This window comes from Akebia trifoliata, chromosome 3 (assembly GCF_017979445.1).
Source record: "Akebia trifoliata isolate Shusen 1 chromosome 3, ASM1797944v1, whole genome shotgun sequence".
Classification (NCBI taxonomy): Eukaryota; Viridiplantae; Streptophyta; class Magnoliopsida; order Ranunculales; family Lardizabalaceae; genus Akebia; species Akebia trifoliata.
The window spans coordinates 5971244-5982874 of NC_141377.1; the positions used below are offsets into that span (position 1 = coordinate 5971244).

Sequence of the window (11631 nt, forward strand, 5' to 3'; positions counted from 1 at the left end):
AACATTCTGATTTCAGCTGAAACCCGAATGAAATATTGAATGTCTCGGTAATGTTTTAGAATGTTTGTCACGATCTTTGGTTTTTTTCACGACTAAAACACTGCGGACACAACAAAATCTTAGATTATCTCTCCTATGTTTGTCTTCCAATTTCAATTAATGTCATCCGTCATTAGTTATGTGTGTCCACCTGGATCCAGAAACCACAACCATTGACAAAGGGTTGAAACCTGTGTTGAAAGCAGGATTGAACTCTTGGCCTTTCTCCTTCATTGTGTGTGCACTAGTTTTCTTTAATTTGTATGGCCTCTAATCCATTCTTGGCTCAGCTCCTTAATTGTAACACGTGTTGGAATAGTAATTTACTCTGATTTTCCATTTGTTTACATTGAAATTTGAATGAGATATGCCATCAGCACTTCCATTTGCACCATGGTTTTAAATCTCGTCTGAGTTGTCTATCATCCACCAATGAGACGAGTTTACAAGTCGTCTCAAAGACATGGCTTGTTCTAATTCTAAGGCATTTTTAAAAATCTCGTCTGAGATGACTCGATCTTGTTCATGGACGAGACATCAAAATTAGTTTTAAAACCATGATCTACACATGGCAACTGTCAGCCATGAAGGCCCATCTAGAAGAAATATTAAAGTTGAAATTCCTAGAAGACCCAAAAGAACTTGAATAGAGACTGTAAATGTAGATGTGAACTACTCTCAATAATAGAAGATTTGACTTTGGACAGGATGGAATTGAGGAACGTGATTCCATCTTTGGGATAAGGTTTTATGCAGAAACTCCAAGACCCATAAAGGTAATAAATTGGTGGGATAAGGTTTTGTTGAGTTACGCACAAACTCCAAGATCCATAAAGTAATAAATTGGTGGGATAAGGTTCTTATTAGCTTCAAAGTTTGAACTATGAGAATGAACTTCAAGGATCAATGATCCACTAATACGGAGTGCAACAAAAGAACATTAAGATGATGTTCTCCAACAAAAATCATACTTTATTAATGAAGATAAATTTGTTTTTGACTATCATTTTCCCATGGGAAAGGTGGTTCGAATTAAGGAAAATCAGGACTTTATGAACCCAAACATTTTGGGACATTTCAGAATATTTTAAAACGGTTTAGAAACATTAATGTTTTGGGTCAATGATTTGTTCCAATTTTTAGCTGAAACCGGAAATCAGAATGTCTTGAAATATTTTTCAGAGAAAGCACAAAATTTCTAACCATAGTTCGAACAATAATGGTTGTGATAAAAGTAATTTTCTTAATAATTTAAACTTTAATGATCTAAATAGAAATACGATCTTGAGACTAAGCATCTTCTAACCCACCTTATTTTATATAAAAATGTATAATTATTTACATATAAATACATATTGATAAATAATTATAAATCTAGTTAAATGATTTATCTCATCCAAGACGAGATGACTCGGCCAAGTCAATTAAATATGGTTGGGAAACAAGACGAGAAAACCAAGTTTTAAAAATCGAATTTCATATTTTGATCTTCATGATTGCCAAAATAAATCTCAGAAATGTAACAAAAAGGAGGGCACATGACAAATAAATGTGATCATCAAATCCATATCCTTAATACAACGCCACCATATACTCTCATAATGCTCATACAAGATTAACTATCTCAAGTGAAGGGGAAGAATACAAGATTATATAAACAACACTGAACCATAAACGAATGGGTATTAGAACACGCTATCACCTAGTTATAAAAAATTATACATAGTGTATATATTTCCATGGGAAATTTTACTAATGATTTGGACCTTCGATTTCACTAGGATCGATCACGAATCCATGAACCGGTCCTGTCCTTCCTAAGAAAGTTCTGTCTGAAGTGGTGGCTGAAGAAGCTGGAATTTGGACGTGATGCGGTATTGGAGTTTGAGGAGAATGACCAGAAATGCAGAGAGCACCTTCCTCATCTTGCTCCCAATATACTTCAACCATGAGACCTTTTGGATTCTCTAAAGATTCCGTTCCGGGAAGCCCAACAAACCTTGCTCCTTTCGGTATCTGCAAAATTGTCGTAAAAGCCAATAATTTCAATAAATCAATTACTAGAGTGACGAAAAGAAATATATAGGAAGATTATAATTGAGAGATTCTATTGCTACGCCGACTTTTGCTAACACCACCCCAATTCAAATGCAAATCACCAAAGAATTAGCACACATCTTGGGGCATAGATAGTAAAAGTTGGTGTGGCAGTAGAAGCTCTCTTATACTTTTGCAAGAAATTGAACTCACTTCAAGTGATGTTCCAGATGTTAGTGTCAGAGTCACCAAGGATCCCTCAGCGACAGCACTTTCTAGCTCTGCCTTCTTTGCAATATTAAGAAACACTTCTTCGAGAGTTGTTAGACCAAGTTGGATGTCCGATATCCCAAACTCTCTTTCTCTATCTTGAAGTTCTGCAAAGAAATCCTGCAATAGGTAGCAAGGAAGAACAGACACAAATACTGTTATTAAGTGAAGTATATGTTGATATAGACTCCAAGAAATGAGAATTCTTCAGTTGGATGCATTTTACTTCAGATAAGAAAAGTTTTACAATGGATTTAACCCTTAAAAAAAAAAGTTGATGGGAAAGATATGGTCGCACATGCCATAATTCATGATTTCATGCTTCCTAAATGTATACACGCACAAAATTTGCCATTGTTTAGGTTTTGATACAGTGTTTAGGGCGAGTGAGGTGACATATGTTAAGAGTGTATATTTTCCTCCACTATCAGGTGTGTCATAACCCAGTTAAGCCCCGTGGTCATTCGGAGTAGTTGGTCGGTTAACATGGTATCAGAGCGCTAGGTTCATATAGGTCACGGGTTCAATTCTTTGCCCCCTTATGGGTGAGGGGGAGTGTTGAGTGTATATTTTACGATGGATTTCACCCTTTAAAAAAATGTTGATGACATCAAAGGGAAAGATGCACTCGGGCACACACACACACACACACACATAAAATTCGCCATTGCTTGGGTTTTGATAGAGAGCATTTAGAGCAAGTGAGGCGAAATAAAAAGTGAGTAATGGGTATTTACCGTCAATAGTCCCTCTTTTTTATTTGGAATAACGAAAGTAAGAAATGACTTGTTCTCCTCTTTGGGTACAACGTCCAATCGCTGCCAAGAATAAATACACATATAGTCAGACACCAAAACTTATTTGGCTGGAAAAAAAAAGAGATTTTAATCACTGAAAATCAGACATACACTTTTGAAGAACTGCTTCACGGCCTCATGATGAGTTCCAGTTATACTATCTTCATCCCCATCAGGATTAGGAGTTTGTCCACCACTTCCAGCGAAGCTCACGTTAGCAATAAAACCAGTCCCAAACCGTGACTTCAACCTAATTGAGGTTCCGATGCAGCGAAGCTTCCCCTTTGCCATGATTGCTATTCGGTCGCTTAAGATGTCAGCTTCCTCCATTGAGTGAGTTGTTAAAACAATAGCCCTCCCTTTCTTTGCTTCCTCAATAATGTCCCATACATGCCTCCGAGTAATTGGATCCATACCAGTAGTCTGCATTATGAAAGACGATTTCACAAAAAAACGTATTGGACAAAACAACCCATTATACATAAAACTATGAATAAAAATATTCCCAATAAGTATTATACCGGTTCGTCCAATATGACCAATTTTGGATCCCCAATAAGAGCTATTGCGACGCTAAGCCGGCGCTTCATCCCTCCACTATAGCTCCCAGCCCTCGTTTTGATAGAACCAGTGAGTTTCACCTCTTCGAGTGATTTCTCAGCAACCTGCATTGCCAATAGAAGCATACTTCATGAGAGAAGAGAAGTTCGGATCATACTTTTGAAACTCATTCCTGTGAGATGATCCGGCTTGGGTGACTGCTTTAAAACTCTTTGCATATAAAAGAAAATGGATCCCCAATTTGAGCCCTCAAAACAAGTCCATACAATGTTTATGAAAGAAAAACACTTCCCTTACTTAAAAAGATTTTAAGTCTTACTAAGGGTTCTTCTACTCAAATGGTTTACCACATTGACAATCCAACACCACAGCCCTCTAGATATCATGGAAAAACTCAGATCTAAAAAAAAAAAGCTTCATCCACGGTTTTGAAAATGGACGGCTACCGAACTTCCAAATTTAAATTTAAAATTCAACGGCGAAAAATAACCTTTTTTTTTTAATTTTCAAAGTTCTTAGAATTTTGTCCTCTACAACCCTGTGGTGGCCTCAGATCATGTTTTTGGATGTCAAAAGGTGAGATCAGCGACCCTTACTAAGAGTTGAAATCTTACTAAGTTAGTAAGGATAGTCAGACTCTCTATGAAAAGAAAAGTTGGTGAATGCCCCTTTCAAGGAATGCATAGCACGTACCGATTTGATTGTAGAAGGGGGCAGCCCTTTGATGCTAGCAAAGAGATGGAGGTGTTCTTCACCAGATAAAGAATCCCACAGAATATCGAACTACGAATTAACACAAAATATCAAACACCAGTTAGTATCTCAATTTTTTTTTAAATATTTGCAGAATTGTTAGATATTCTAGAAAAGAAAAGAAAAAAAGTTGAAAGAAAAGAAGCACCTGAGGACAAACTCCTATCATCTTTCGAATGTTTGACATACCAACAGTACTTCGAACGGAATATCCATAGATTAGAGCTGTTGAGAAAGAAATTCATGAAGTGAATAAGACGATCAAATTGTATTATTAAAAAAACTATTCATGAAACCTAAGAACATGAAAAAGAAGTAATTACCATCTCCTGATGTCACAGGTGTAATGCCAGTCAAGCAATTAATTGCAGTAGTTTTTCCAGCTCCATTGGGTCCAAGAAGACAAAATAGTTGACCTTTTGCAAAGTTCACCCATAAGCCCTGAATATAAAATGAGTAACAATTATATTAAAAACTAATCACATAAAGAATATGAGCTATGACCTATCGTGTGCCTAATCTTGACACTCATTGTCACAATATCTAACAGGAATACATGACTGTGGAAGAAACTTTCTTTTTGCCTTGATGTACACATGGACACAGGTTGAAGTACAGACAGCTATCTAGGTGACCTCAAAGAGCCAAGAATCACCTGAAAAATGATTTCAACTATCCAATCTCACCTTCTTTTAGTTCGTCAAATGAAATTTGAGAACACGCTTTTCATTTCCATCATTTATAATTGTAATTTCTTATAATGAAATTTAAGATCAACTGTTGGCAAAAGGGAGCAAAATTCTCCAAATCTTGGTAATTTTTTAGTTAGTTTCAAGCATAGTGACAAAGTCGGGGTTCGGGAATAATTCGGTAATAAAAAGGTTCGGAAAAAGTTATGAAGTAGGGAAACATTTGATAAATTAAAAAATAAAAATATTTTTTAAGCATAAAAAATGAATATAAAAAAAATTGAGATATTTTTAAAAAAAAATCATCGATTAATCATGATTTAATCAATAACTATTAAAATTGTGATTTAATCGCAATTTTTTCAAAAAATCTCATTTTTGTCACTATGGTTTCAAGTAGGGGAAAAAAGGTATATTGGAAAACCGTGAGAGCATGCAAGTTGAGTTTTCCCTTATGAGATTTAGCTGCGACAAATCAACCAGGGAATCCACACATTCCTGCTTTGCATCATGTATATTTCATATATTAAACAAAATTCCATACTAAGTATAATATAAAAATGTACTTTTCATAGCTTTTGAATAAGTCGGGATTAGATCGCCGTTTCAAATATGATTTAATCGTAACTGTTTCAAAAAATTGGAGAATTTTGACAGTAAGCCTTACCCTGACAGCATGGTAAGGTGGAATCTTCTTGCATTTACAGCAGCAAGTAATATTCGTTGTCCCAGGATATGTCTTTGCAAGACCACGTATCTGAACTGCGACATTTGGATCAACAGAAGTTTGAGTCACTTGTTGTTTTACAATATTTTCCTCTTCACGGACATCTTCATCATCTGGAACACCATCCTCCAATGGTGGAATTGAACCTCTGCAACTACAAATTCCACCCTCTGAAATGACAAAATTAAAGTATCGGTCATAAATTCTAATCAACTAAGGACAAGTCATGACTAGTGAAGATTGAAATTTCAGAGAGTCTCAATTACCTTTCACCTTGCCTCCTCCTTTCCCTGTCCAGTATCCAGGCATTAAGAAGTAATACATTGATTTTCTCACACCAGATGAGTTTGGCAATATATTGTCCAAGTAGATAGCCAACAAAAACCACAAAACGAACGTTCCCACGAGCCATTTGTATATGTCACTCTGTTAAAACATATAATTATGTAATAAGCTTACCTTCCAGTGCCACTGTTTATCCAATTTGAAAACAGAAAAGGCAAACTAGGGTGATTGCTGGGTAGATTGTAAGAATAGCGACAAAGTTGGGGTTCAGGAATAATTCGGCAAGAGAACGATTCGGAAAAAGCCGATAAAGTTGGGAAAACATCATATATATTAAAAAATAAAATATTTTTTTTTAAGTACAAAAAAAATATGTATTTCATATTTTAAATTATAAATGACACTTAAAAATGCTCAAAATAAAATTTAAAATAACTTGTGATTTATTCAAAACATCGTTGATTAAACCACAATTAATTGTGATTTTGTTTTTTGAAAAATCATGATTTTTTTCAAAAAATCACAGGTTTTTGTCACTATGATTGTCGTACGGATGGCCTAAGCTATCTACTGCGGTGCATGAGTTTTAGATTGTAAACATACCATGGTAATCACACAGTCAATCTCACTCTCTGGACACTCTGCCCGTCTACTCCAACTAATCCCGGGATCTTGAGGAGTGGCTGTTGCACTTCCAAGCAAATTAAGAGCTTTAGCAAGAAGATTAGGAGGGAATAAAGACCAAACAACCCGGAAAGGAAGAGTGACGTCTTCATTGTAGGGAAATCCAAATGTTGTAACAAGCTGCAATGGCAGAGAGAGCTGTTATTTTGACTGCTTTCATTGTTGTGGAATAAGAATCCTTCGTATCTTAATGCATGCACTTGATTTATTCAGAACTATTAGAGCGGGGGATCCACTTTGTGGGGAATATGAGTCGAAGCAGTAACAAGAATATTATCAAAGCCGTTGACCATTGCTTATTAAAAGGGGAATCTTACCTGAGTCAAAAAGCCCACAATAAATATAGAAAACCCAACAGTTGTTGAAGTTGATGACTGGTTAATGAAAGTTGATATCATGAAGGCAAAACCAATCTAGCATCGTAAACAACAAAATAATGTTAATTAAAAAGATCTAGAAACATTTCTTAATTAGAATAGCATAATAAGTTAATAATCACACCAAGATATAAAAACGTTCAGTGACCATCGTATTGTGAGAGACACTTACCATATTGAATTGGAAAAGGAAGAAGAGAAAGAACAAAATGAAGAAACTGTTGTGCAAGAAAAAGTCAAACTGAAATATCAATCCGAATATGACGATAAAGAGGGATGAGAGAAATGTGATAACAGCTTCCCATGTAAGCCACGATAACCAGTAGGCAGTTTCATAAAGACCCATCATAGACATGGCCTGCAAATTCCAACACATTAATGAACAACAACAAATCTATGATTTGCACATGAATCAAGATCAGGTAAGGTATCCCGTTCCCATAGAATAGGAATGGTGTTAAGTGGCACATTTTGGTTGGAGTTTAAAAGGCATTGGGCCCCTTATCATCTGTTTTCTACATTGAATGTAGCTTGATGTAGCGGTGTCTAAGTGGCACATTTTGGTTGGAGTTTAAATGTATTGGGCTCCTTATCACGCCGTTTTCTACCTTGCTTGCAGCCCAATGTATTTAATCTCCAACTAAAACATGCCACATAGAGACTTTATGTTACTATAGGAACGGGACAGCATTCTGGATCGCAACTCTTTGTGCAAAAGCCTTTTTTTTTTTGCTTTTGAAAGGAAGTACAAAGCATTTAAGAAGAAGGAAATATACCTGGCGAAGTTTGAGTTCTCTCTCTGTGATCAAAGAACCAATTTGAAACACAAAACCAAACATGGCAATTGCGAGGAAAAAGGTTGGTCCGACCAACCCTATAGCAGAGAAAGAACTTATGGCAGGGTGTGCGAATTCCTTGAGTCCAACGACCCAACTGAAATTTGGATCTGTACATGCATGGAGTTTGTCCAAACAATAAGTTTAACACTTAAAAAATGAAGGAGTAACTATTAACCATATTAAACAATTCATTTAGATTTCTCAGAAACAGCACGAGGAAAAGGAATTAGGTACCTCCGATTAGAGATCTAGCAATCTCACGCTCTGCAGCAATTTGAAGCGGAATTTGATATTTAAATGTAGGATCTTCATTCCTCCCTCTCTTGGACACAGAGGTAGAGTTTGTCTGAATACCATAGCTTATTACCGTAGCATTTCTTTCTATGAAGTGCAATGCTCCAGGGCAGCGCATAGGATCACTGTATAGCCAAGCATCTACTTCGCTAGGGGTTCCAAACGATTTGACCTACACAACTCAAATACAACACTTTAGTCGTAGTTTTATGATCTTTTGGATACAATTATTCCAAAATTAAACACTAAAATACGAGATAAAAGACAATAAAAGCTAACCAAAGTGAAAAGTCTGAATTTGCTAAAAAATGTCCCTGCCTCTTTTTCTTATACTATTTTTTGTTTTTTTAAATCTGAAATGCACATTATGCTACCTCAGAGGTGTCCTTTAAAGCAGATTGGAAAAAAAAATATTCGATAAAAGCTAAAAGAAAATAGGGAAGTTTCCCCCAAAACCATGAACTGAGTCAAATAATAAACTTAATATTCTAAATATAACTTCTTTTAGAAGTAAAATTTTATATATTTTTAGAATGGGAAAAAAACCCAGAAATCATTGATATTTCAATTTTAGATTTTATTTTCAACCATTATGTCAAAATTATCAAAATCTCTCAAAAGGCCCACAATGAGCGAAAACCCATTGAAGTTGCACAAAACATAACCATAAGTTTTTTTTTTTTTCCTCTTTCTTATTTAATTACAACATAAGTCAAAGAAATTGGGGAACAAAAATAAAGAGAAGAAAGTAAACCATATCAAGATGTAAAACTAATAACAACTTTTTTTTCCATTTTATCTGACAATAAAAATGATAAGCTACACTCTGAAAAATTACCAGATATATATTCAATTTCAGTCAAAAATTACAATTAATTAACAAATATTTGTGACCAAAATAAAACTTCAAACCCTCGAGAAATTATCCAACATAAAAACTCAACAAATTCACCAAACATGCCAAATGTAAATGAGTTTTAATCGATGCAAATATTAACAAATTTATCTTATTTCAGTGTAAAACCAGTTTTTCATCTCCGATCTTCATTTCTCCTAGTCAAAACTTAAAAAAAAAAAAAAATCAATCAATAAAAAATTAAAATTAAAAAAAAAAAAAAAAAATAAATAAATCAATCAATAAAAAATTAAAATTAAAAAAAAAAAAACATTTTGTTTTTGTTTTTTTTTTTCAAAAATAAAAACATCCATTGTACCACGCAGAACTACCATAATATTTAATTTCAGTCTACGACTACAACTAATTGATAATTAAAAAAAATTAACAATTTTTTTTTTTTAATCAAATGAAAATCTCAAACCCCCATGAAATATCCAAACATAAAAAATAAAAAGTCCTAATCAAAGTAAATATTAAGAAAATTATCCTATTTCAGTATAAAACCAACTCTCTAATTTTTCAACTCATGAGGAAACATAATCAAAATTCACAAATTTTTTTACAAAATTTTCATCTCCCATCTTCATTTCTCTTCATCAAAACCTCTAAACTCTAACAAAAATCATTTTTTTCTTAATTCCATAATACCTTGTTTGCAGGAATCGGTCTTCCAGGATTATTCTCCATAATTCCCCTCACAATCGATTGAACCTTCACGCTTCCATTTCCACTCCAAACGAAATCAAAACAAGGAACCTTAACAAAGAACTTCTCCTCACATGGAGGAATCGAAGGAGAGATCAACGCTTCAGGATCATAAATATTCTTAAACGAAGTCGTATTAGCAAAACGAGCATTAATGGCTTTTTCGATACAGAAGATGAGAAAAATGAAGAACAAAGATGAGAACAGTTGAAGAAACGTAGATCTCTTATGACGCCATGAAAGGAGAAGATTTTTCTTGAACAAAGCTACGTATTGTTGCAACAATAGAGGAATCCCTTTCAGTAATTCCACCATTATTTCCTCTTCTCTGCAACTTTCTCGAGTTTGAGCTCCAACGCAAAAATGCGTGTTTAAGGGTTTATCGATTTTTATTTTATTTCTTGAACTATTTATAAATCGAAGTAGATTTAAAAGATTCGCTTGTTCAGCAGAGAAGCTGCGAAATTGAAATTACCCCTGGATTTGTATGGATTTACGAGATATGCCATTATTGTTGAATCATATGACGTCATTATTCTTTCTTTACAATGGTCAATGCCGATGGATAGTTGACCTACAATACTTTTCAACCTGATTTGAAAGGAAAAACTTGAGTCAATAATACATGAGAGACAAAATAAAATAAAAATCTAGGGTTGCTATTGGCACCCCAACTTTTACTTATTACATCTCAATTAAAAATAAATAAAAAGAGGGAATCTCCATTTCATGCATTGAATATGACAAAAATCTGATTTTGGTATACTGTTCATTTTAATTCTTAAAACATGTTTTTACAGAGAATTCGTCACTTTTATAATTTGCAAATTCTTGAATTTGTCACTTTTATAATTTTCCAAATCGTTGATAAAATACCAATAATTTTATCTTATTAGTGGTCTTGTCGACAATTTATCAATGAATTTGTTGATTATAAAAGTAATTAATTCATTTGAAAAGCATGTTTTGAGAATTAAAATGAGCAATGTATTAAAATCATAATTTGGACATAAGTTGCACACGTTTTGAGAAAAATCTCAATAAATGAATGATTGAGAATAAGTAAAAGTTGGGGTGCCAATAGAAGCCATCTATTTTTTAGGGTAGTCTAATCATAATTATAAAGGATTCCTGAAATTATTTGAATGAGTGTTATAATGTTTTGTATTGTTGAGATTAAAATATGGGCCAAACCTTTGTAATGTTTAAAGAGTATGTTTTAATCTTTAGTTGGGGTGTGATAAATAATTTAAGAAATTGGAGAGTAATAAGTAAAAGTTGAGTATCAATAACAACTCTAAAAAAAAACTATTATAAATGGATTTTATTAGTTTAAAATTTGTTTGGTTATAACAAAGGTGCGAGCTTGCTGAGTTGGTTAAAAATTATGAGTGTTGATATCCCGATCTGAGTTCATTAATCTTATTTGCTTGAAAAAAAATTTGATTTATCAAAATATGCATTGAACCTTGTCATTGAAAATGTACTATTTAATTTAATTTCTAATGATAAATTATTATTTTCGGAATTAAAACATTTTAGTTCAAATTAAAAAATATTTATTACTTTATAAAATAGAAAGACAAATCCTTCCTTATATGACAACTTGTTGATTATGAATCAATTATGAACCAATTCAATAGGGATTTGATTTGAATTTAACTCTTCTGGATTAG

General features: G+C 33.7%; 1 protein-coding gene across 1 annotated transcript; it reads right to left on the reverse strand.

Annotated features, from left to right (window-relative positions):
- Positions 1-1578: 1578 nt before the first annotated feature.
- LOC147405749 (ABC transporter A family member 2-like) lies at positions 1579-10352 on the reverse strand. Its single transcript, XM_086433582.1, has 16 exons — positions 9899-10352; positions 8293-8524; positions 7996-8165; positions 7392-7577; positions 7160-7255; positions 6762-6962; positions 6140-6299; positions 5814-6043; positions 4781-4898; positions 4606-4682; positions 4398-4487; positions 3665-3808; positions 3255-3566; positions 3084-3164; positions 2290-2466; positions 1579-2055 (listed from the first exon to the last, which is right to left on the reverse strand). The coding sequence occupies exons 1-16, from the start codon at positions 10268-10270 to the stop codon at positions 1792-1794; spliced, it is 2910 nt and encodes a 969-aa protein (XP_086289708.1). The 5' UTR covers positions 10271-10352; the 3' UTR covers positions 1579-1791.
- Between the last annotated feature and the right edge of the window lie 1279 nt (positions 10353-11631).